Raw genomic sequence first — 26,462 nt, forward strand, 5'->3', positions numbered from 1 at the left:
TTTATAACTTCTTGACCCAAAAAACTCTCGTGTCCTTCCTGACAACTTAATTGCTGTAAGAAATTCAATACCAGAAAAAAAATCAGGTAGAGTGTTAAACTAGAAAATAAGTACCTTTAAATCTAGGGGGAAAGACAAGGGAAAAATATAGAACCACACAGCTTGAGGGGACAGCACAACAGAGGGAGATACACAGGAGGAGAAGCGGGCAGACAGAGCACACCTGGGGAACACAGCTGAACCAAAGTCAGACTGATGAGACAGGGGAAGAAAAACTAAACATAATACACACGAGACTATCAAAATGGAAGAGGAAGTAACACACAATGAGACTCAGACTAAGACACATGGGCTTGAAACTGGGACTGGGGATAAACAGACATGGAAACGTGACAGATTGGAGAGACAAAGGAGCAAAACAGAACAGACAGACACGGGTACATGACTGGAGAGACTGAAGGAATGACAAAACACGGATATGAGACTAGGACAGATATGAACAGAAATCAAGAACTATAAATACAAACTTAGAGGCACTGGAAAGTAGCAGGTTGTCCCATTTTACTGTATTGATTTAAACTATTTGCCAAAATGACAGAAATCAAATCCCAGTTAAATGAAAAAACAAAAAAATGTAATGCCCTAATAAAGGTTAATAAAGCTCATTTACATGTGAACTATCCACAAGCCTGCATGGCAAAACACAAACATTTATATCTATAACAGACAAGTCAAATACCTCATTAAAGTAAAGTTATTTACATAACGTAAAAAAAAATAAAAAACCAACTAAAACCTTTCTATCATGCTGAATTCATCTGACAAAGATGTAAAGTTTGTCAGTGTCTCTTTAAAGCCCATTTCCAAATGCATTTATAAAATCTTTTAACCAAAGTATTCTAAATTTTATTTGACAAAACAAGCACATTAGTATTTATAAATGATTTCAACTGAAGACATACAAAAATCATAAACAGACAATAGAAAAAAGCTAAAATCAGATCAGTCATAAGAACTTATATGTCCCAAATCGTGTATTCAGTAAAGTCTGCTTTGAAATTTCTTCTTATTACAAACTTTAGTGGGAATAAAATTCCTGCATTTTTCATTTATCTACCAATTCACAATCAACCAAAAATATCACATAAACATTTGCAAATTTTGTTATTTATAAAGTTTGCCATTATTTATAAATGTTATAATATCACATATGTACTATTATGATGAAAAAATCATTTCAAAGCTGGACATTTATAATTATAATTATATAAAATAACAATAAGAATAAACTTAAATACAGAAAAGTTTTTTTTTTTTAAAAGTGTTAGCAAATCTTTAAGGGTTTAATATCTCCATAACTGGTAAATGAAGGATATATGGTTTGTAAGGGAATTAATTGATGATGTCATGTAATTTATACATTTAAAAAATCAAGTATAAAATCCTTACCATCCACAGTATTGAATCTCGACTCAAAATCAATATAGTTTAATAATTACATTTCATATATAAATCTACTCTCACCAAATGTATACACTAGACCACTATCAATCACTGTCCATGTTTTATTGTGGATAATATTTCACACTTGAGTTAGCGTGCTTCTTCCTTTTTCTCTTCTCTTCCTTGCAGTCATTGAAAACCTCAGGCGACAACTCTGGGCAACAATATTTTTCAGTTTTTTTGCATCGGCATAGTCGATGTTTTCCAGTTTTCACCTGCAATGAATCAATGACGTATTATTATGTCTGAAATGATAATGTGAACATTTCAAATGCAATGCTTCGTTTACAAATATTAGCAGTCACACCTATTCAAGTAGTAAGTAAGTAAAGTTTATTTATTAAGCGCTTTTCGTAGACAAGCAGTCACAAAGCGCTGTACACAAACGTCAAAATAAACAGAATTTTAGGTACCAAATTAGGCAATATAGACAATACAAAAGTAATACTGCATTCACACTATAGCACAATATTTTTGTGCTATATTTTGAGGGGTTTGTGTGTCCCAGGGATCCCACGGCTATGTTGTCGGGGGCTTTTTGCCCCCTGGTAGGGTCTCCCATGGCAAATTGGTCCTGGGTGAGGGACCACACAAAGAGCGATTCAGAAGACCCCTATGAGAAGACCATCAAGGGAACAGGGTTACCGGGGCCCCGCCCTGGAGCCAGGCCCGGGGAGGGTGCCCAAGGGTGAGCGTCTGTTGGCCGGGACTTAGTCCATGGGGCTGGCCACAGCCCGTAAAAGGGGGCATAGGCCCATCTTCCTGCAGGCCCACCACCTGCAGGAGGCACCGTAGGTGTCAGGTGCATCGACCTGGATGGGCGTGACTGGGAGAAACGGCCTGTTATTGGACTTCTGTGCAAACCACAGTTTGGCCATAACGAACACCATGTTCGAACATAAGAGTGTCCATAAGTGCACGTGGCACTAGGACACTCAAGGCCGCAGGTCAATGATCAATTTTGAAATCGTATCATCAGACCTAAGGCCATATGTTCTAGACACTTGGGTAAAGAGAGGGGCTGAGCTGTCAACTGATCACCACCTGGTGGTGAGTCGGATGTGGTGGCGTGTGAGGACACTGGACAGACCTGGTGCACCTAAACATATAGTGAGGGTGTGCTGGGAACACCTAGCAGAGGCCCCAGTCTGTGAGATCTTCAACGCACACTTCTGGCAGAGCTTCAACAGCATTCAAAGGGAGACTGGGGACATTGAGTCTGAATGGACCATGTTCAGCATCTCTATTGCCAAAGCCACTGCACTGAGCATGCTGCTGCAAGTTGCTTGGTGCCTTTCGTGGTGGTAACTCCTGAACCAAATGGTGGACACCAGAGGTGAGGGGAGCCACCAAGCTGAAGAAGGAGTCCTATTGAGCTTGGTTACCCTCTACAATGTTGCGTGGAGATCAGGGGCAGTACACCTGGATTGGCAGACCGGGTTGGTGGTTCCCATCTTTAAGAAAGGGGACCGGGTGATGGCCTCAAGCTCGCTTTGGAACGGTTCGCAGCCAAGTGTGAAGCGGTGGGAATGAGAATCAGCACCTCCAAATCTGAGGCCATGGTCCTTAGCCAGAAAAGGGTGGAGTGTGCACTATGGGTCAGGGATGAGTTCTTTCCCCAAGTGGAAGAGTTTAAGTATCTTGGGGTCTTGTTCACGAGTGATGGGAGAAGGGAGCGGGAGATCAGGAGACGGATTGGTGCTGCGGCTGCCGTGATGCAGGCGCTGTACCAGTCTGTTGTGGTGAAGAGAGAGCTGAGTGTAAAAGCGAAGCTTTCAATTTACCGGTCGATCTACCTCCCTACCCTCACCTGTGGTCACGAGTTGAGGGTAGTGACCAAAAGACAGAGATCACGGATACAACTGGCAGAAATGGGCTTCCTCTGAAGGGTGGCTGGCCACGCTGAAGAGATTATATCTCTTGGCTGGCCTGGGAATGCCTTGGTGTTCCCCCAGACAAGCTGGAGGAGGTAGCATGGGAGAGGGACCTGGCCTCAAATAAGAGGAAGAAGATGGATGGATGGATGGATGGAGTTTTCAGTATGCTAACTACTATGTGAAAATCAGTATGCTCTGGTAAAGCTTTGATAACCTTTCTTGGATTTTACTGTTAAATATTCCTGGCTGAAAAAAAGCTAAAAAAAAATCTGTACTACCATAAGGTCTACATTCACACAAGCTTATCTCTGGGAATGATGTGTTTAAATGAAAATATTAATATTTTCTAAATAATATTCTAAATTTAAAAAAACTTTAAAGCATTTACATTTGTTTCTCAGTATCAATCCTAAGAACTTAACAGTGCATGTAACTTATCAATACAACATAAGGCATGTACTTATAAATAGGCTATAGTTCAGACATGTATATAAACTATATTTTTATATGCATGTATATTCCTCTTCTTTCAGCTGCTCCCTTTGGGGGTCACCAAATTGAAATGTGATGCAGTTAACTATGAAAGGAAAACTCAGTAGACCTACATGCTTCTAGTAACTAAAGTTTCATGACAAAACACATAAGTGTAGGTTTAAGTACCATTGCGTTACAGAGGAATTCTAGAGTTTCTTTTCTGTTTTGGTCAGTCACTGCACGCATGACATGAGCAACACATAAATGAAGTAGGAACGTATAAAAGGAAGGAAGCTCAAAGCTCTTTTAATAGCATGCTGATTTGCACTGTGGCAAACCACCAAATACACAGAAACGCCAACTCACTTGCACAGAAGTAACAAGAACATAAAGAAAAATGTGTGACCATTGCTCAAAGTTCAGCCTATTCAATGGCTCGTTCAAACTTCTGATTCATGTTTGAGATTGTGTGCTACGCAGATTTTCCTTAACCTTGATGTCCTTAAATGAGCAAAACTATAGAAACCCTTGAAACCTCAGCTGACTGCTAAATATAATTTCACAGTGAATCACACACCCGTCTGTGTTTTAAGTTGGGGCTGGAAGGCTAACAGTAGGTTTAAATATATTTAGTGTCTACGTACATATTTAGGTTTCCATTGACTTTCCCACAAAAATTTGGTCTTACTAGCCACCTATTTGGGGAATAATAGTGCATTTTTGGTCTATAATGGTGTTTACTTTACTTACTATATATGTAATTTCAAATAAATAAGTATAAATAAGCATTTAAATAAATAAAAGTTTGTGTCTTAATAAATAAAATCATTATAACAAGTGTGTTGGACAGATCCTTTGAAGTAAAGACAAAACAAAACCAAGTAGAAACAGGAGGAACACATGGCAAAAAACCACAGGGACATGAGAGGACATTGCAGACTTGTAAGAAGAGATAACGAGCAAAAGCTGACAGTGGTGGACTCAGATAATATCAGTAGGTTACATTTTTCCAGGGAGTCCACTGACTCCAGTTGGAGAGCACCAGTGAGTCTCTGGAGCGAACCCTGAGCTTGCTGATTTTCTTTGGTATCAGAGTAGATGATGAATGTCCGGTCTAAAATCAGACAAGAGATAAGAGATCAAAATGCAGTGGCTATAATGACAGACATTTAGATCTCATAAGATTTTGTTTTAGTGTAAGATTGTGCATACTTGGCCATCATCTCTAAGCACATATTCAATTTGGTGCTCCAGACTGAAGAAGCTGTAAGGTGCTGACCAGGTGGATGGTGGAGCAATGGTCACATTCACGTCCTCGTTCACTAACTCACACTTGACAATCTGGGGACTGTCAGGTTCAACTAAGAAGAAGAAGAAACAGTAAATAATATCGTCCATGTGTGTATATAAAACAATAATTTAAACACAAACATATGTGTATATATATTTAACATGAATCCATTTGCCTTTAGATTCAGTTAATGCATTAACGTTACTGTTTCACTTAAAACTTTATCATGCATGGACTGCATACATAGACTTTCTTTTTCATCAGAAAATGTTTTCAAAAGGGAAAAGGTGCTTTGTAGTTGATAGTCTTCTACTGAATGCCATTGATGTAGCTCAGTTTTACTCAGCTTACCAATGTCTCTGAGATAAAATCTCTTCGATGTCCTGAAAACGGACTGTTCACGTATAGCCTCAGCAGTGAGTTCAAGCATGGTGCTTTCCTCTGCGTAGGGTGAGAGGTTGTGAGACATCTCAAACTGCAGTTCCCCCTCTGCGAGCCGCCGACTGCTACTAATCCACTGGCAGGACTCTGAACTTTTACTGCTAATAAAACAAGCAGTAAAAAAAAAAAACAGAAAACAAAATATAACAAAAAAATCAAAAATACACACATCTCAGGTGATTCGTCTAGTTTGGGCATCTTAACTGTAATTTGTCTAGGTTATTATTTCTTTTTAAGTTTTAAAATTTACCAGTTATGACCCAGTCCAAGACGCACTGCTGTGTATCCATTGCCTGTCCAAGTGCAGTTGAAGTTACAGTCATAAGACTTTGCCCGACAGTTAATGGGAGAATCTGTAATGATAAACAATATCTTTAAATTCTAAAGTAATTTAAATGTTTGGGTGAAAAATGACAGCAAACATCACTACATTTTGTAAAATGATACTTCACAGAATGGTTAACTTAAAGCCCTAATCTCACCTACTAGAGAGAGAGAGAGAGTGTTTTACCCAAACTGTCAGGCAGTATAAAAGTGTCTTTATTAGTGCTATATGTTGACTGTGTATTAGCAATATAGGTTCCCCTAGTTGAAAAAGTCCCATCATTTAGAGCATGTGAATGGTAGGATGAATGAAAAATGAAAGAGAAACTCACCAATTGTGTCTTCTTCATCAGCCTTCAGCAGCAGATAGGTTGAGGATAGCATCTCTTCACCTCTCCAGCAACTGTAGTCACCCAAATTTGGTGTACCTATATCTGACACGGTCAGGTTCTGACCATTTAGCTCTACATTTTCTTCATCTTCCAGTGGATCGCCATTCAGCTTCCATGTGACGATGTCGTCAGGTTTTGAATTGCAGGTCAGTGTGTAATTTTCATTCCTTTTTGCCACCGCAACTACACAAAGATAGAGAAGATAGACAGATAGATAGACAGAGAAGAAGTTAGTAGGTGAACATTTTAAACCACAAATGAATATTAGGAAAATGTTTGGATCATAAAAAAAGACATACAGTTTTCTGGAAAGTGGTTGAGTTCGTGAGCTCCCGTGAGGCTGATCATTAGAAGCCCAAATGTCCACAGTGGAAAGGTCATCTGAGGAATTGTGTGACAGCAAAAAGCATTTATTGAAAAACAATTCATCACTTGCATTAAAATAAGTATCGTGTGATTTTTAGTGAAACAATATGTAAAGTGACTCATGGAACATTCAATTGGCTCAAAGTTAATTTAGTTGAGAAAATGCATTGAAAATAGGTAATTTGCTTCTTATTCTGTAATATAGATATGAAATTAAACTAACTAGAATTTAATTTATATATATGTATAGATAGATAGATTTATATCTGGAAAAGAACTCACCCTGAAGTGATGTCAAAAGCAAAAGTGCAGACGTTCTGTCACCGCGATCTTGATGATTGTATGGTCTAACTGCCCACAGAGCAACAACTTTATATTGCGATGCATGATACACATCATCGACACCTCCACCTCCAATGTGACACTTTGGGAGAGAGAAACTGACCGATCTAGTAAGTGATAAGAGTATGCACATTTCCTCTATACTGCTTTGCATGTCAAATTTTTTTACACAGTGAAGCTGTGACTTTCGTACAGGGGACTAAAAGATAAGAAATGTGGGTGTTCAGTAGGGTGGGGGGTTGCCCTTAGCCTTTAAGGTGAAATACAACAGTATAATACAATGTTTGATAAGTGCTTATCTGAGAATGGATTAAAAAAATTATTTTTAAAAAACTATTGCAATCACAAAAACAGGACACACAACACATTTTATGTTCAATATTAATGCGACCAAACATTTTCTTGGTTGGCTCTTTATGTGCTAACACGCACACAGACACACTGGTTCCTGCTTCTCAACTTTCAGTTTTTATGTTGGTTTTTTAATATAACCAGGGCTGTAAATGTGGGGCAATAGCACTCCTTGGTATCAGTCTATGCAACCTGTGAATAGAACAAAGAAGCACTGATCTTTCAGTCATCAAAAGCTAATGTAATACTATAACATAAACAACATTTTTTTTAATTCAAAGTCTTTTGAGAACAGGCTCAACCCTATTGACATTAATAAATACAGCTGGTAGCAAAAAATATATCAGTCACTTATGATTTAAAAAAAATAAAGCAGAATAAATGTGACATTTATGACTAGTAACCACCCTTATCCGATCAGACAAACCTGGGCTAAAGGGTGCATTTTTTCTGTATTGCTCTGAATCACATGCTGACTTTGCTACTGATGTTAAGAAATCCATGATCCACAGTAAATGCCTGTTTTTATAGTGTTTCTCACAAAACAAGCCGCTAAAAAATGTTACAGAGAGGTTACGAGAACAAGCTATTTCCACTATTTCCTCGCTCTTTGCAGTCAGAATGATTGCTCAGCTCATTGCAAAACATATTGTGAGATTAATCCAACAAAATTGCAAAACATAAGTGGAACATTTCTTTTTATTAGCTGCTTATATGTACACTGTCTTTATTGTAATTCCAGACTGAAATACCAAAAAAATGATCTAACATTTCTTTGATCAGATAAGCAAGACAGACCAAAACTGTTCTTTAAGAGGTTTCCCCCCATGATATTATCATTGTCATGCTCCCAAAACCTCAAAAACATGCACACACATTACACCGGAAAGGAAAGACGGACACAAAACAGGACTTTCCCTCTCATTAGTCATGTAGACCAAATGTCAGCTATGACCTAACTAGACCTTTAACTAACACTTTGGTCATGTTTTTTATTCTCGCACATACTATGCACACATCAAATGCTCCCGTCATATCTTTAACTATGTGAAAGGTACTTCCACAAAACTGTAGAGGGCTGTATTATTATTGGGTCTCAAAAATCTTTTCTGCCTTTCTACATGCTGGTTAAGGTTAACAGAACCTATGTCCAATAAATTCAGAGAAAATTGTTAGGCACTTTGAAAAGAAATCGTTTCAGGTTTCAGTTCCTCAAAAACCTAAAAAGCCATATTATTCATTAATCATCTTTCATGCATGACTTCAAAGAGCTGCATAGTCACAGTTGCTCAAATTATTTCATACTTTGTGTTTTTACAGTTTATCATACAATACTTGAACCTAGTTTCTACGACTGAACTTAAAGCTTATTTTGATCAGTTATTCATTTAATGTGTATATATTACATTTCAACTTCAGCTTAAGAAATTTACAACTAAAATGTTTACTTACTAGTAATTGGACTTTAAAGGTCAATCAAAGCTCATAAAATAAGGTAAAGTTTTAAAGTCCCAGTTAATTCAGTGTTACTTCTGCATGAACCCCAAAACTGAAAACATTTGTATCCACTCCACATTCAAAACTGTGCCAAGCTCTGAGATCACGTCAGTCCAGATAAGATTCTGACAAACAGAAAAAAAAAACACTATGTCAAGTGTTTTGTCAACATATTAATAGTGATTAAAAAAAATTAAAGAACAGAAGTACACAACACTGAAGAGGAAAGAGATGTTTTTTTGCTGTAAATGAGTGGAATTCTCTAACTTTATAGACCACATGTTCTATTTACATTAGTGATGGATGCCTTTTATTCTGAATAGAAAAAAACAACAAAAAAACACTTAAACACACTGGGGAATCCAGAAGAGGGGCTTAATGTGGTACTTTCCATATTAAGAGGAACAACACTGCCTGTTTATAGAAGCATATACAGGTATTTTTCTACCCTGAATGTGTTTGTTTTTAACCTTTAGGATTATCAAACAACTAGAAAGAGGTAAATATCATTTCTGCCTACACATGCCTCCTAATAGGTTACACACTTAACATTAGACTTTGTGTTTGGCCGCAAGCATTTCAAATGTACTGTGGGGATAGCAAAATACTTTTCTTTTGAAATTTGAAAAAGAACAGCCAAAGCATATGATAAATGAGAAAAGTAATTTTTATTACATGATTCATTCCACCATAACATTTTTCCACGTGTGGACATCACAATGCAGAAGAGGCAGCGTGAGAAATAAAAAGGTTTGCACATTCCACTTAAATAATTTCACTCGTACTGCAGAACAAGTGACACGAAGGGCTTCGTAAAAGCTTCCATAAAAAGCTGATTTTACTTGTTTTATACCAACTGTAACACTTTGTGAACACAAAGCAAAAACAGATGAACAAAGCTGATGAACCTTCTGTGCCAAAGCACGGCGAGCCAGAAGGTTTTCCAAAATGTTTGCTGGTGGTTGTTAGTTTGCTTCATCCTTTGAAGCCTCATCAAAGTTTTCAACGAGATCTGAAAATGGAAAAGGGAGAATAGAGAGGGGTGTATAGCAGATCAAGACAAAAAAACAAAACCGTTGCCCAAGTAAGAATAAGCCCTTAGACTTAGAATTGGTGGCAGAAGCCTGCCTTACACTCATATCCACATATGTTACTAAACATTTTAAAACAAATAAGGGGACATATATCCCATGTGATCAAGTCCAGGATAGACAGACTTGAATGTGATGGTTATATTTTCTTACCTGGAACTTCATCATCTTCCTCTTCAGCAGCAACCATGGGAGCTTTGTTGTCTCCTGGTGTTTAAGAATGCGGGGAAGGAGGAAGACAAAGATGTTGAGAGAAAGAATTCAAATCTACTGCAAACAAACAGGTCAAGAAAAGAGCAGTGTGGGCACCTGGTTTAGGCAGATTCTCTGCTAATCTCCGGAGGCTGGTGAGACTGTCAGCTCCCAGCTGGTTTAGGATTCCCGGGAGCATCTCTGTGATCTGTTTGTTCTCAGCGTGTCCTGTGATTGTAAAAGTGTTGGCAGCCAAGGAGGCCTGAACCTTTGGATTATTAAAGTGGATCACTGTCCCGTGGTTTGTGAACATATTCACCTGAAGTGGTGGTGTGGTGGGGTGGGGAGTGGGGGAAGAAAACAGTTTAAGGTAAGTGTAAAAGAAGACAATGCACAGTCCAAACACCCTTTTCCAACCATCTCTCGGGTCCTCATCAGCTGACAACAACTGGTTTCCACTCAGATGGCTTACACCACAGATTCTCTTTTATTTCCTTAAAAAAAAAAGCTTATCTAAAATGTTGTTTTGTTCCTCAGAACCAATGAAGTTTAACATTTAAAAAGTACTTCAGTATCTTAACATTGCTTATTAATAAATTTCAGCACTATAAATCCATTAAATGTGAATGACTGCCTATGCTGTGCTGTACATTACAGAAAGAACCTGCTGTACCTCTTCAATGCCAGAGATATTGTTGACTCCCAGTTTCTTCAGGGAAAACTGCAGCTTCTTATCATCTGCTGTAGCCGTTCTGTGCACCACCTTCTTCTTTCTGCGAGCTGACCCCTAAAGAGCAGAAACGTTAGAGTCGATTTTAACTCACGACTCAAAGATTACACCCAGTCTCTAGCATATGAAACCGACTCACCTTGCCGCCTATGCGGACCTGAGCCTGCAGTTTGGCAAGCTTTTCCTGGTTCATTATCGACTCCTTCATCTAGTGTTAGACACAACAGATATATATAATAAAAGGTAGGTTAGTCTGGCTGTAAACAGTTCTTTTTAGTGTTTCCAGAAATTACTGTAGAATCTTTGTATCTTAGAAAAGTTGCCAAGGAAAGCCACCTGGGATTCAGTGCCAAGTGCCTTACTCACGAATGTCAGTCATTTGGGGGAAAAGAAAAGAAAAATCTCCCTTGACACAATTACTCAGAACTAAATTTGGTTAACTACTCATTTTTCATTTAGAGGCTGAGCAAGATGTGGGACTTGCGAAAATATAAAACATGCAAGTTTGTATGAAGGATCTCTCTGGATACCCTTATGACTAACACAGAAGCAATTTCTAAAACTATACGCCATCAATCGATGACATAAAACATGAAAACGGTAATAACGAAGTGCCAACTTCAAACTTCCCCAACTCCCGACCTGAGCTATGTTGTCTCAAGAAATTAACGAGAATGCACAACTGTCCCGGCCAAAAATAGCTGCACACCGCAAGTCTCGGCTGAAGCCCTTCATGAATCAGAGGTGGTCAGCTGAAGTCAGTGCCCTGAAACGTCATAAACCCTCTTTCCCAATATGTTCTTACGATGCAAACTTCTGCTTTTTGATCAAACTCTGACGGCATGACACTTATTTAGTCTAACAATATTCACAAATTATGTCAAAGGAGCTACCGGCTAGTTAGCAATTCGAGCTAAACAACTAGCCCAGGCCTCTTAAACTGATGTTAGCATTCAGGTACAGCTGATGCCTTCATTGCGTTAAAACCCGTAATACAACTGTGGAGGGGATGTTCAAACGTCAGGAGTCAAACTTTATGAGTCTAAGACATCTAAAAGGAGTAGACGGTAGTGAACTAACCTGAGAGTGTGTAAACACGCGGGTCACACCGTTGATAAGGGACAGGAAAAAGGAGCGAAATCCGGAAGTGACGCCTTTAGATGCCGGATGGCAAAAAAGCTTACAAATATGTCCAGTGATTTAAAAACAGCGTTAATCCCAGTGTTATCGAATAAAAAATAGTTAAAAACTTAGAAAACAGCTACTTTTAATGTAGTTAAAAATATGGGATACTACTGACGATGATCAGATTTCATTAGCAGAAAAATACATATATTTACTTAATATCCAAATATTATCGTTCTATTAGCTTTATTACAATCACATATATTAACAAAATTACATATAAATATAAAGGCTTTCACTTTAAGTATTCATTTAGTGAACATTTTACGGTATTCCACAACGGAAGTAGTCACGCATGTAGTCATGGCGTCCTCCTGTTCACGAGAGACAACGTGATTACTCGATAACATGAGAAACTTTTTGTTTACTTAGACAGCCAATATCAGTATCATCCAATTTCAGCATATCATAAGAAAAAACTACGTTTGCACTTCTGGACTTTTTCACTTGAAAGGTGAGAACCGTCAGAGCTCAGTTTAAAGAAAATGCTAGCTGGCTAAAGTGCAGTGTGCTAGCTAAGTTGTGCCTTACTGAACACGTTGGGCCACTGTCCGAGTAATTAACTGTGTTTGATTTGAATGTAATAACTTTGTAAAACTTTCAGCTATTCGAGAAAAACTGCATGTCTTCGATTGTTATGTACAACAACGCGTTACAGTGAAGTAAAGTCGTTAGGTCGCCAGTTCCAATCTCGGGAAGGTCTAATATTCGAAGTAAAAGGTGGAGAGCACTCCAATACAGTCCGCGTTGAACAGAAAAAAGGTTTAATTTAAAACTGTTTAAATGTTGTTGAAAAATCACAGTGATACTGTCACATTCTGAATTCTGCTGTACTCCCAAACTGAAGCAAAATCATGTTAATGTTATCTAATCTGTTACAATCGAAATAGAATTTACCGTTTTAGACAGAAATGTACGTTTGGATATTGTTGGTCACAAAAGGAGTTCTTGTTTTTCTACCTGCAGTTTTTAAGAGTAAATATGTATCCCTATTTTTATCCCTTATTTATCTTCACAGACGTAAAGTGATTAGCACAGAAATGGCTTCATTTAAACCCACAAAAATTCAAGTTTATCCAAAACTTGGAGAGAAAGTCACTCAAGACACACTCTACTGGAAAAACTACAAGGTAAGACTTTTCTCTCCTATGCGGTTTATTATCAACTAAAAATGTCCTTTATGGTATAATCACTATTTTGGTTTGTTTATTGTCCCCTAAAACTTGTTATTTTAAGACCATTCTATCTCAGTAATGCGTCATTGTCAATGTAATAGCTTAATAACAGAGTTACACTTTTCAGAAGACTAACTCTTCAGCATATTCAGACTTTGGAATTGGACTATGAATAAATAACAAAATATGTTGAAAGAAAATGACTAATTTTAATTACTTTGGCACTGTGCTGTAGTTGTTTGCACTTCGCCTCACAGTAATATGTCCAAAAACATGCTTAACTGGTGATTCTAAATTGACCATATTTTTTAATATTAACCTGATTGGTTGTCTCCATGTTAGCCCTGAAACAGATTAGTGATATCAGATAAGACAACGGAAAGAAAATGGATGGATGACATTTACTAATAATTGCTTTAAATCCTTTTCTCGTCTTACTTTGTTTCTCTTCCTACAGGCTCCAGTCCAGATAAAAGAATTTGGCGCAGTCACAAGCATAGACTTCTCCCCGGTGACTCCACATAATTTTGCTGTGACAGCATTCACAAGAGTATGTTAGCTTTGCTTGTATTAATGTAGAATTTTCCACTCAGTTTAATCTGGGTTCACTTTAACAATTCTGGCTTATACTCGCTTCTTAATGAGTAATAAACTTTTAAGTATGCAGGATGTGTTTAAGATGTCTTCTAATTCAAACACTCATTTTGTTACAGATCCACATTTATGGGCCATTTTCCCAGGAGCCTGTCAAGTCATTTACCCGTTTTAAGGATACAGCTTACTGTGGGAGGTTCAGGTCAGATGGTCAGCTCCTTGTGGCAGGATGTGAGGACTCTGTCGTGCGACTATTTGATGTTAGTGGCAAGGTGGCCCTCAGGCTGTTTAAAGGGCACACAAAGTAAGTTTTACGCAAGCCTCTGTCTGACTGTGACAAAGTGTTCTGTCATAGAATTTAAAGGAAGGGTTACAAAATAAGCTTAATTTCAATTTGCTGATGCACTTTGAGGTTACTACTATTCTTGGCACTCTAACTATCATCTAATTGGCTATGATGGCAGTTAGGAGGAAATGCCTGTGTATCACATTTTCTTTGCTCACTTTCAAATCCACATATAGCCTCTATAGCACTAATGTTGAAGGAACCAAAACAAATCATCACTATTTAAAGTTTGTGGTTTACAGCATGTTGCTGTGTGGTGTTTTTATCTTTAATAATAAAATGTGAGTGAATTGTTGAGGATTCTTACTTTCAGCAGCCTAATTTCTTTCCTTATGTCACTTTCACCGGTAGTTACAAAAGTAAAAATCAAAACATGTTACTAATGACCATTGCTGATGATTTATTTTATTGTTTATTCAAACATTTTTGACGATTTCAAACTTAATTTTAGTCTTATTGGTTATTACCTGTTCACCTGCAATACTTTTATGACCCACCAGGTGGATACTCTCCACATTAGAAATCAATGGTCTACCACTAAAACCATAATGCTGATGTCCTGTTAAAATGTCTGATTGACTCTGATGAGCTGGCAGTGTCTTATGAGGTTGTTTTTTTTAGTAAAGGAGTAGTTGAATGATGATTTCTTGAGTGATCCATCGACTGAATTTGATGATGACATCAAGAATTCTGACAGCCTGTATTTCTGTCTTATAAAAGTGCAGTCTCAAACGTGAGCTGATATTAATCATGTCATTTGTTTTTTATTTTTTTCCCAGAGCAGTACATTTAACAGACTTCACCTCAGATCGTTACCAGATCCTCACAGGGTCGGATGACTATACTTGTCGACTTTGGGACATTCCAAATGCCACTGAGCTCACCACCTACACAGAGCACACAGATTATATTCGCTGTGGTGTCACAAGCAAACTCAACAGAGATCTCTTCATAACTGGTGAGATAGAAGCTCATTTTTAATTGTGTGTGGAAATATCGAGAGGAGGACAGGAAGTTAACATTTTGCCCTGTTGGCATCAATCACACTCATTTTATATTTCAATTTCGAGTGCAATTTTTACCAACAGTCATGTAATGAAAGAAAAACATCTCCTGCACCACATAATGGAGGATTCAAGCAACGAACAGTAATCTCATTAATGTAATGTTAAGACAGAAGTACACTAATTCATATTCAAAGTCAGTAACTGCAGAAAAACTACATAATCTCACTCCAAATGCTACCATCTATTGTTGAATCAAGTGACGCTGCAGATGGCCTGATTTTGTGTGACTAACATTTGATGCTCTTTTTCTAGGATCATATGACCACACAGTGAAACTGTTTGATGCCAGAGTGGAAAAGAGTGTGATAACCATGGACCATGGCCAGCCAGTGGAGAGTGTCCTCCTCTATCCCTCTGAGGGACTTCTTGTGTCTGCAGGTAGTCACCAGTATAATTCATATAATTCAAACACTGACTGTCTGCTGAGCTAATTTTAAGCTTCACACCTTTTTTACTTCCTGGAATTAGTTGGCATACTTTTAGTCATCTGCAGTTTAAAATAATCCTTGTTTATCTTGCACTGGGCCTAGGTGCTGCCCCTAGTAATAATCTATTGTCTGGAACTAGACATGGCTACGAATAGCCTACCTTTAAGCCAGTACTCTTCTTAGTAGATGGATGGAGCTGCTGTGCTCACAACCCTTTTATGAAATGACAATTTGAAGGATGACCGACACAAGAGTAGGAGAAAACTGTCTAAAACTGACCACTTAAACCCGGCTGAAACCTGGGTCTGTTTGCCTATACGGATTACCTGTACATATGCTGACTTCATTATTTGAAACTTTGGCCATGTTTAATATGAGCATCCACCATCCTAACACTACATATATTGTAGAAAATAAGGAAAAGCATCATAGACCGCGATTTAATGATTTCATTCTTATGTGCCAGTTCTAAGGCTGAATAAATGGGAAAGTTGTGCCAGGAATGGTATCTGGTGCAAAATCTATGCCAAATTATCCAGCTGCTATGGCAACTACTTGGAATAACTAACTTGTGTTGAGTACTTATTTAGTACTTGTTAAATACTCATTTAGAACGTAATTTTCTTGGACTACAACATAGGGCAACAACAGCAGTCCATTTCATGCTTCACTGTGGCTGCAGTTCAGACAAACGTTACAATAATTTTATTTTATTACGTGCCCTCATCTACAAACCTTACATTATATTTAATCATGGTTAACCACAGCATTAAAAAACCTTCAATCCCTTTTTTTTCAGGAGGGCGCCATGTGAAGGTTTGGGATCTGCTAAAAGGAGGCCAGCCTCTGGTGTCACTGAAGAACCATCACAAAACTGTCACAAGTTTGGCTCTCAGCAGCAACGGACAGAGACTGCTGTCAGCTTCTCTTGACAGGTAAATGTCAAACGCATGCACGTCTGTCATAACAAAGAAAGAGGAAATGTTCTAACTGGTGGAATCAAACGTCACAATGCTGAATATTTAGTTAATAGTACATGTGTAAATCATGTGCTTGGTTTTGTTCTGTGTACCTAGGGCGTTCATGAAAGGAAAGTTGATTTAATGCATATCCCGTGTTTGTCTTTCAGGCACGTGAAGGTGTACAACACAACAAACTACAAAGTGGTCCACAACTTTGACTATGCTGCTTCTATCCTCAGTCTGGGTTTGGCTGTAAGTCATGCACTTGAGCCTTTGTTAGTTGCTAAAATATATATTTTATTTACTATTTCAACCTTTCTGTAGATGAAGTGCATTCACTGAATACACCACCAAAGTGAGCTTAGATGGGCGAGATCAGCTATAAGAATTCATTCTGTTTCTTTAATTGATAAAAGTAAAACTCTGAATATCTTTTTCTTTTTAGCCGGATGATGCGTCCATTGTTGTGGGTATGACCAACAGTATTCTGAGTATCAAACACAGGAAAAACCAAGAAGATTCAAAGGAAATAGCTGGCCAACAGAGGCGCCGTCCATCGTATCGTGTCTTTGTGAAAGGGAAAAATTATGTCCCTAAACAGGCAAGTTCACGATTAGTAACACGTAGAAGGTGTGAAAATCATTCTCAGATGTAATGCAAAGTGTTAAGTGTTAACACAAAATCAGATTGACTCATGAGACTGTTTGATTTCTCACCCTTGATTCATTCAATTCTTGGTTCTTCTCTAGGATGATTATCTTGTCAGTAAGCCTGTCAAAGAACATTTGGCCAAATATGACAAGCAACTTCAAAGGTTTAACGTATCCAAGGCTTTGGATACAGCTCTGGGGGTATGCAATTTATTGATTTATAGTGTTATCATTATATCATTGCTGAGGTGCCTTTTAGTCTCCGTGTTGTTCATTTTACAGTGGGCAGTACACAACAGTATGTGCAGTTATTTTGGAAAAATAAAAGTTTAAAGTATTATTGTGTTTAATGTTCAAAGGTATTGTTTTTTTTGTTTATAGACATATATTAGATTCAGAAAGCCTGAGATCACCGTGGCTGTTATAAAGGAGCTGGATAGAAGAGGAACACTGAAGAATGCACTGGCAGGAAGGGATGAACGAGGGCTCTCTCAGTTACTCAACTTCATCATTGGGTGAGATGCCAGAGAAAACTGAGCCATAATGTTAGCATTATGACCCCTCACAAACGAAGTGAATAACAGCCTCAAGGTCTAAAAAAAATTACACTAATTATTTGATCGGTCACTTTTGGACCACAGACACTTTTGTGTAGTTCCTCTAATTCTTGAAAGACGTCTCTCCAATTTTGTGTGTCTGCACTGCAGGAATTAAAGTGAACTTAGGGAGTTTTTTATTTTTATTTTAAGTACCCGTTTCAGGGTAAAGAACCTTTGGCACAAAAAAATCCCCTTTGACTGATGTAAGTGTGATTTACGAATTTGTAGGTCAACACTTGGTTCTAAAATACGCACTATTACTTTACATCTTTTGTCTAGTGTAGAATTTACAAATAGCTGTCTGAATTCTGAAAATGCTTCACAGAAAGTACCATTGCTCCCAGCGTTTTTTGTTCTTTTTCTGTTTCTATCATGGATAGTACCCCATATAAAACATGGGACACAACCACACGGTAATTACCACATAACAACAGTGCAACAACAGTGGCTGCATATTTAGGTTCTGTCGTAGGGGAATCTACAAAGATTCCCCATGGAAGTAGAAATCAGGTCTTAGCTTGCTCTATGTCTGTGCCTCAGCAGGTTAGAGCTGTTTTGGTGGCACAAAAAGTACCAAAAGAGAAGTCATAATGTTTTGGCTCATTGATTTGAATGCTTTGAGTTTTATAGTTTGCAGCTGTACAACAGATCATGCAGAAAAATGTTTCCCACATTCATTCTTTTTTTTCTGTTTCATCCAGGAACTTGGTTGATGCCAGATTTACTCCTGTCCTCGTAACAGCAGCCGAGATGATCCTGGACATCTATCAGTCAGTCATTGGCCAGTCACCCGTGGTGGACCGACAGCTGCTGCGGTTGCAGGACCTTGTGAAGAGAGAGATCGAGTTCCAGAAGGACCTTTTGGAGGTGTTGGGAATGTTGGACACAATGTTTGCTTCCTCCCTCCCAAGAAAGGAGGTGCCATGCTCTGGCATTGGCAGGTCGAATGGTCTGACTCAGGGAGAACCAAGCACCTCAAAACCACAGCTGCAGGTCACCTGAGACTTATAAGCTACTTTAGACTGGGTTTAAGTACCTTTAAAACATTTCTTAATGGAGCATCAGACGCAAAGCTCCTGTCTAGGACATTTCGAAAAAGAAAGGTGCAAGTTTTAAGAGACTGACGAAACCACAGTCTCACTCTGGTGATTTAATTCAGTGTGACTAGCACAATAAGGATCAGAGAGACCATACATTTACTGTATGAAGAATATCTGAATGTGTGGATGTAAAGCAAAGCATTTCTTGTATTAGAAAGCTTATAATTGCAAGTTGAATTGTAAATGCGAGTCTGTATGCATGGTAGTGGCTGAGTTCACTGTGAGTGTGTATTTTTATAATGTAAATGTAAACGTTTCATGAGCAAATAAAAAATAAGTCGTTTGCCATTTCCACACTGACTGATTATAATTGTTTAATTGCTTTGAACAACAGGCGCAGTAAATTTCCATTGTTAAAATGAATGTTTTTGTTTATATAGCCTGGCACAGTTTTATCGCCCTCCATTGGGGGGCGCTGTAACCTCAAAGAAACTGAACTTTCACTCGTAAAGGAGGAATTTGCATGTAAGCAGACGGAAGACCGAAGGCTTAAACAGAGACAGGAGAGGATGCTGTGTCAGTGGAGGCTGAGGCTCAGTCTGCAAGCGCATCAGCACCGACTGTCGACCCCTTCCCAACTTGTAGCCTAAATACGGACAGTTGAATTAGCAGTTAGCAAAAGGAGGATGAATCCGAATTAGAGGGATTTTTCTCCCCCACATATAAGCGTGCTGCCAAGGTTCTGTCGGAGTTTGAGCCCCTGTGCAGGTGGGTGCGTCAATATTTTACTTGAGGAATTAGTTCAGTGTGTGTTTTGCATGCAGTCTTACTGACAGTTTGCTAACTCGTTAAGACTCCCAAAACAGCGTAATTTAAAAAGCTTTTAACAATAAGTAAAATGACTTTGAGCCATCAAGAAAAAATACAATTGCACCTTAAGATAGGTGGAGGATATTTTATGAGAAATAGCCACTGACGTCCCAACTGGGATGAGCACTTCTGCTGTGTCATATAGCTAGCATATTTACAAAATAGCGCAAAGTCCCCCTACCCCCTTTAAATTGTTTTTCCTTTGACACTCTGATATTTAGTTAATGTTATTTAAAATATATATACCATTTTAAATGTAAATGCAATGCAGTAATTAAAAAAAAAAGCAATTTTTTTCTTTAAAAATAGTTGTTTTACAGGGATTGTGTCCAGTTTAGGAAGTGACCACTGATACAGAACCGATCTGAACCCTGCAGGCTGAAATCCAATCGATTTCCTACTAAACACGCAGGCACACACACACACACACAGCAGATTTGGGAACATTTGGCGTTTCGGTGCTTCAACACACCAAGGCAGAATAGTATCATCATTAAAATCATTATTCTTGGGATCAAAAGATTATCCTGTCTCATCACAGGACCCCTGACTCAGCACGGCACATAAAAGGTTTGGTAATCTCTTCAGGATCAGAGGAAAAAGCAGAATAACCAAAATAACAAAAGAGGTAATGGGTAGTCACATGGCCACTCCAAGTGTGCAGTGTGTTTTCTCTTTTTCATTTTAGTCTCTCAGTTATCTTTTTGTTTTATGTTTGTCTTCCCTGCAGATGGAACTGAGCAGAAGAAAAGTGCCTCTGTATGTAAGTATGCGCCCCAGTTTGCAGCCTAGATCAGCTTCTTAAATTAATCTCAACAGTTAGTTTTCCCTCTGGAAAATCTCTAAAAATTGAGTTTGGAATTCAGTGAGAGATCAGCATCCTTGTTTATAAAATGAAAGTCACTGACAGATTGTGCTGTGTCTGAAAGGGTGTGACTGATATGTCTTCCTATGTCTGTTCATCATGTTAGCTGTAGTTTCTCTGTACGGTTTATTTAAATGTGAACCCAGTGACCCTTTCACTGTGTTGTTGGAAATGGTGTTTTCAGACATATGAATAAATCATTTCTGTGTTGTTGTTTTTTTGTTTGTTTGTTTGTTTTGCTGTTGAACGCTAATTCAAAGTAACTCAGGGAAAAAAATAAACACATCTATCAGCACATAGGTGACAATAAGATCCTGGCATTTGTGTAGCTACCTACCAAATTGGTAACTCCATGATTCATTCGCAGTGATGTTTTTTATTTGTATTTTACTTGATGAAAGAGAAATTGTAATTGCTGTGTATTTGATATGTGGCGTTTTTGATCATGGTAACCCTTTGAACCCCTGCTGCCTGTGATTAAGCTGTACACAAACAGGGCATGACTTTGGTCAAATATTATTTTTATTGGTTTGGTGGCCAAACAGTGCAAGAAAAATCATGCTCCTTTCGAGATCAAAGGCAGATGTTTTGCTCACATTTAGTTCAGTAATCTATAACTAATGTCATGCTCCTGATAGTTATTACAATTTTTAAAACTCAAAAGCATGTGTCTGAAAGTGTGTGTCTGTTACTATTGTGATCATTGTCCTGTTGCATGACCCAGTTTCAGCCAATCTTTAACTGTTGGGACAGTTTGACTCTAGAATACTTTGGCATACAGATGCTCCACTCAATGACTCCAATGTGCCCAGGTCCTTTGGCTGTTTGTGCTGATATGCTGTGCTTGTTTTTTGCCAAATGGGGCACTGTGCATTATGACCATCTCCACTTTGGTCTCCTCTGTCCAAAAGACGTTGTTCCAGAAGTCTGTTGATTTGTTCAGGTGCAACTTTGCAGACTTTATAGGATAATTTGATCACATACAGAAAAATGCTTTGTTGTATTAGTGCAGATCACTTAGCAACACAACAATGCATTTGACCAAGTGTATGACACTGGATTTCTGCATTTTCTGGATAATATTTTTGAAACATAACATTAACCTAAGTATTATAACAAACCAAGCACACCCCTTTGCGAAAACAAAACAACTTGAGTAACAGTAAATGGAGCAGAATCACTGAACTGGTCGAGTCAAACTTGGAGGCAGCCCACCCAGCAACTGACAGGACCTATAGGATGTGCTGCCAACATCCCTGTCAGGCACCACAAGACAAGCACAGAGCTCTCATGCTCATACCTCAGCAAGTCAGAGCTATTTTGGCAGCATCACTTGGATCTAAACAGTATGAGACAAGTGGTTTTGATATTGTAGCTGATTGGTGTATGTGCTCACATCCACATAATAATATGCTATCCTTCAAGGTGCAAGACAAAGTAAAAAGTAGCATATGGCCACACTGGCACACTTCATATCATTGAAAGCACCAGAAATAGTTTTGTTTGAAAGTCTGCTCCAATCCATTCTTCTTCTGCCTCTGGCATTATCAACAGATATTTCCAGTATTTCATTTAGTGACCACATTACCATTAGTGGTCACGGTCTGGTCAATCATACAGATGTAGAGAGTCTTAATGAGGGTCCAGGAGAAGCCTGGTTGACGTTTGAGGATTTGTGGTCAAATAGAAATCTTCCAGACATGAAGAAATAAATAAGTGAACGCAAAGGTTAGATTAGGTGAGACAATGAGAAATGGAGGCAGGATTACTCAAAGTGTCCTTATTTTAGTCAATAAGAGGAGTGAAAGCAAAAAGCCTCTGGTTGTATTAACCATGAGAAATCAGGTCAGCTGTTGAGGCCAAAAGAAAGACTACTGAAAATACACTCTTAAGCCAGCTACACTAATCTGTAATGTATATTGCATTTCACGGTAAACCTTACCTTTAGGACCTACATTTTGGCTGCAGCTTTTTTTGCCTCAGGCCTGTTCCTCTACTCCCGCCTCAGTCAGTCTTTTGATAGGTTTCCAAGAATAACCCACACAATATGTCTTGTGGCCTCAATACACTGGTCTATTAAGGCCACTGTAGGTGGACAAATTGATATTGTCTACAATAGATTTCTTCCCCTGTGACTGTTGGATGGTGGTGAAAAAGCAGCAGCTCTGTTAAAAGACAACTAGCCTGGGAAGCTTTTATTTTGTAGCTAGTGAAGCTAGTTCATGTTCAGCCTTTATACTTGAAATCTTTTGGTTGCATTAGTTATAACCACGTATTCAAAGTGGAAGCATCACATGAAGACAACAGCATGGACCCAGAAATGTGCAAAGATGCAGAAATCTGTTGAAAAACTTTGGAGACTGCAAAAAGTAGCAACTAGCCAAAGAACATAGTGGATGTATTTATATGTACTTGTGAGTAAAGAGTGAGTGCTAGACTTTCTCAAGTGGTTACTAAGAAGACTGATTAAATGCTAGTGTTGTTTATATTTACTGAAAGTGTGAATAAGCAGCTGTTTTCTCACAATTGCCATATGAACAGCTTGCCACTTTTTGGCTGACAAGTTAAAAAAATGAATAGCTTGTGCTTTCAATATAACATAAATATTATTTCAATATATAAAACCTCAAGGTCTCAGCAAATCAGATTTCTGGGATCCTTAAAGACTTGTATTGTTTTAATATAATTAACAGAACAGTTATAGGATGTCTTATTTTTAGATGTGTACTAGTCGATTTATTTATTTATTATTATTATTATTTATTATTTTTATTTGTATCATTCTTTCTTTTGCCTTAAATGAGAAATCTAAAGTCTTGTAGCCTGTCTGGATCAGGACAGGTCTTTGAGGAGGCGCTAAGGCATTCCTGTTTTTATTGAGGAGGGATGGTTTATTGTACCCTCGAGAGGAATGCTATCAGGGGATTTGGTGTACTTTACAGAAATCTAGAACATCAGAATCAGAATAAAGTCTTGCTCTAAAATGAGCCTGTATACTTAACAATAGATGTATTTTTTTGATCGGTAGCGTCTTTCTTCTTTGTTTTTCCTCTCGACCTCTTCCACCTTCATTTATCCCAGGGCGAAGCAAAGGTATTTGCATTGCTGGATGGTTTTGACTCTGCGCCAGAAGATGCAGAGGTTTACATTGTTTTGGAAGGATCCACACTGATCCATGTCACCAGGGCTCACAGTGATGTCATGCTCTGCTTTATTGTGCCCGGTATGTTTATGACTTTCTGATGTAAATTACACAGTGATTTAAGACTGTGTAAAAGTCTTAAATCACCCTCTATTTCTTTGTATTTTCCTAGGAAAATTAGAAATACATACAGCGAACATACATGGAAATATAGTTTCCTCACTGTTTCAGTACCTTCGGATGGTTTCTTAGATCAACTGAATAACAAGATGCTTCTCTCGGATCCTGTGTCACAACTTTGCTCAATTTTTTTTCTGCCTATTTCTTAACATGGTTTTCAGATAGTGTTCCTCCATTTTAATGTTTGTTTGTTTTTTAGGCCTTCCACTTCTTTTGACCTTGACTTATTTGGATATCCTGAAGCTATTGCTTAAAGAAAACTCATAAAAATTACATGAAAGTTTGGCTCTTTGGAAGCAAAATGTAAAGAAATGACGGGTGCTTTAGGATTTTTGCACAATATTTTATGTTCTCATGTCTAATGCCGTATTTTGGTATTTTACGAAGCCATCGTCAAACATTAGTATATTCTAGCAATCCCATGTTTTTCCACTTTTTCACTTCCGATTATATATCAGAATACCTAAAAGAAGTATGTATTTGAATTTGGCTTACACATAAACATGTCCCTACAGTGGCTTGAGGTCTGACAGGGTGCAGAATCTTAGCAGCTTCCACATAGGAGTGAAACAGCTCCATGAACAATATGTCATTATTACTGAGCCTCTGTGTAGGTTGACTCAAACAACAGGCAGTCCTGCAGGCTTTGCACTCTCAAACATACTAACTCAATGCAGAAATGCAGAAAACAAAAAGTGCCTTTGTTAGCATCCAAAAAGAAAAGCTGATACTCAAACATATCCAAGGGCTTGGAGGCATTCTTAAAGCCCTGTAACCATAGTGTGTTTTTGTAGTGTTGACTCATTTCTCACAAACCATAAATCCTTTTGATAGATTTCCTTTCACCCTTTTGGGCTTCTATTTCTGTTTATTAAACACAGTTTGAACAAAAAAATCTGTAACTTTTGGAGTTTTTTGTTCCACCATATAAAAAGATATTGTTTATTTAACTGATGTTAAATATAACTTTTGTTGTGCTTGCTTAGGCCATAATCTGGCAGAGATGGTTTCTGTCCAGGCATACCTGTGCTCTGAAACTATACCTCTCACCTGGGTAGGCGAGGCTTCATTAGAGTATGTTCATGATGATGCTCAGGTAAGAAAAGCCAAAAAAAGTGTGCTTGTGGTAAAAATTACATGTTAATACAGTTTTTTCTTGTGCACGTGCTTTTTAGTTCATATATAATTGATAAGAATTCTACAGACATTTTTGTATTGGAATGGGAAACGCTCCAATACAAAGGCAGCAGTGAAAATAATGTTTTGTAGAGCTCTTCAGTTACACCTGATTGTATCTTATTCACAACTGGCACCCTTACAGGACCTCGCAGAGCACCTGGTAATCCATGGACATTGTCTGAACTCCACGGATCACAACGAGCTGAGCAGCCTCTTCAACCTGGGCCAGCAGAGCTCCCATTGGGCTATGGATCACCGAGTGGCCCTGGCTATGGCTAACCTCGATATCCCCCCAAACTGGAATGTACTCGGGAGCCACAGTGGAGACGGTGAGAGCTGCACTGTCTTATCTTGCAGAACAGGGATTCCTACACAGTTATGCTTATCAAAGACACATAAAATGCAGTTTTTATTTCATGAAAAAATGTATTTAAAAATACAAAAAATTGAAAATTCTTAAAATGGTACACTCTGTTTATCCAAACAAAGTTGTAGCTTGGAAAATGTCATGTTAGAGGGAGGGGTTTTAATTAAAGAGTGGATTTACAGACAAGGATAATATATTTAATTATGTACACGTTTATTCATACAAAAAAACAAAAAAGAGGACAGCTATAGATTAGAAATGTAGCTGACGGCCTTTGTCATAATGCATCACTCAGCACTGTCCTGGTAACTATACCAGGAGGTTGAACTCTTCAACTCTGCAACCCCTCTGCCCACCTTCTCCCCAGCCATTATTCCCATTTTCCATGCTCACCAGGCTGAAATCGGAAGTGAACATGGTCCAACGTGTTCCTCTGTTAAATTCATCAAAGCCAATTAAGCAGCATGTAATGTGGTTAATAGAGCCTTTCCATCTGGAAGTAGCCCTAGGCAGAGCTCAATAAATCTGAGCGAGCATGTGTTTGTGTGTTTGCGTGTGGCCTGTGTGTGTGCTGACCACCAAGTTTACTAGATGCCACCATCTGTTTGTATGATCTGAGTGTTTGTGTAGGGCCACCTACATAAATAACAAACTAGATTTAGCTGTAATATAGTTATGGCAGTCTGTTTCATTGCAACGTCTCTCTCTAAATGTCTGCAGTTAATTTGATAACACTGCTTATGACATCATTCTATTGCCGATGCTTAATACAGCTCAATGATCAATCCCCGAATCTCCTAAGTACTCACTGTTTGCATGCAGTGCTTTCAATAAAAATTTAAAAGCACTGGAACATCTTAACAAATCCTTGTTACTGTCACAAAGACAAAAGATGACACTGGAGGTAATCATGTTCTTCCTGAGAACATTTCTTAAACTGAG

At 38.2% G+C, this 26,462-nt stretch overlaps 4 protein-coding genes across 8 annotated transcripts in view; 2 read left to right on the top strand and 2 right to left on the bottom strand.

Moving 5' to 3' along the window:
- Positions 1-1,551: 1,551 nt before the first annotated feature.
- Positions 1,552-7,072, bottom strand: il12b2 (interleukin 12B 2). Of its 2 annotated transcripts, XM_026188081.2 has the most exons (8): positions 6,951-7,072; positions 6,602-6,683; positions 6,243-6,485; positions 5,837-5,939; positions 5,497-5,687; positions 5,067-5,215; positions 4,858-4,968; positions 1,552-1,718 (listed from the first exon to the last, which is right to left on the bottom strand). In XM_026188081.2, the coding sequence occupies exons 2-8, from the start codon at positions 6,681-6,683 to the stop codon at positions 1,566-1,568; spliced, it is 1,032 nt and encodes a 343-aa protein (XP_026043866.2). In that variant the 5' UTR covers positions 6,951-7,072; the 3' UTR covers positions 1,552-1,565. The 2 variants fall into 2 exon arrangements, with proteins under 2 accessions (XP_026043866.2, XP_080164964.1); XM_080308838.1 differs by lacking the exon at positions 6,951-7,072 and having other exon boundaries at positions 6,602-6,901.
- A 2,435-nt stretch (positions 7,073-9,507) lies between these two features.
- On the bottom strand, positions 9,508-12,045 carry LOC113034385 (transcription factor BTF3-like). Its single transcript, XM_026188902.2, has 6 exons — positions 11,952-12,045; positions 11,011-11,079; positions 10,815-10,928; positions 10,259-10,460; positions 10,103-10,156; positions 9,508-9,870 (listed from the first exon to the last, which is right to left on the bottom strand). The coding sequence occupies exons 2-6, from the start codon at positions 11,077-11,079 to the stop codon at positions 9,824-9,826; spliced, it is 486 nt and encodes a 161-aa protein (XP_026044687.1). The 5' UTR covers positions 11,952-12,045; the 3' UTR covers positions 9,508-9,823.
- A 282-nt stretch (positions 12,046-12,327) lies between these two features.
- utp15 (UTP15 small subunit processome component) lies at positions 12,328-19,271 on the top strand. The gene is made up of 12 exons (XM_026188901.2): positions 12,328-12,510; positions 13,075-13,186; positions 13,689-13,781; positions 13,945-14,129; positions 14,951-15,129; positions 15,491-15,616; positions 16,466-16,601; positions 16,796-16,880; positions 17,074-17,229; positions 17,378-17,479; positions 17,660-17,793; positions 18,579-19,271. Exons 2-12 carry the CDS (start codon positions 13,097-13,099, stop codon positions 18,877-18,879), a joined length of 1,587 nt encoding a protein of 528 aa, XP_026044686.1. The 5' UTR covers positions 12,328-12,510; positions 13,075-13,096; the 3' UTR covers positions 18,880-19,271.
- A 288-nt stretch (positions 19,272-19,559) lies between these two features.
- LOC113034381 (rho guanine nucleotide exchange factor 28-like) overlaps positions 19,560-26,462 on the top strand; it is a 44,578-nt gene continuing 37,675 nt past the window's right edge. For 3 of the 4 annotated variants that reach the window (XM_080308836.1, XM_080308835.1, XM_080308837.1), the window contains exons 1-5: positions 19,567-19,685; positions 20,518-20,550; positions 23,734-23,875; positions 24,961-25,070; positions 25,296-25,482. In XM_080308836.1, coding sequence (XP_080164962.1) covers positions 20,518-20,550; positions 23,734-23,875; positions 24,961-25,070; positions 25,296-25,482 — 472 coding nt within the window. In that variant the 5' untranslated portion in view covers positions 19,567-19,685. Of the gene's footprint in view, positions 19,686-20,328; positions 20,416-20,517; positions 20,551-23,733; positions 23,876-24,960; positions 25,071-25,295; positions 25,483-26,462 lie in introns of all 4 variants that reach the window. The other variant, XM_026188890.2, reaches the window with a different exon arrangement.

This window comes from Astatotilapia calliptera, chromosome 12, assembly GCF_964374335.1.
Source record: "Astatotilapia calliptera chromosome 12, fAstCal68.1, whole genome shotgun sequence".
Lineage (NCBI taxonomy): Eukaryota > Metazoa > Chordata > Actinopteri > Cichliformes > Cichlidae > Astatotilapia > Astatotilapia calliptera.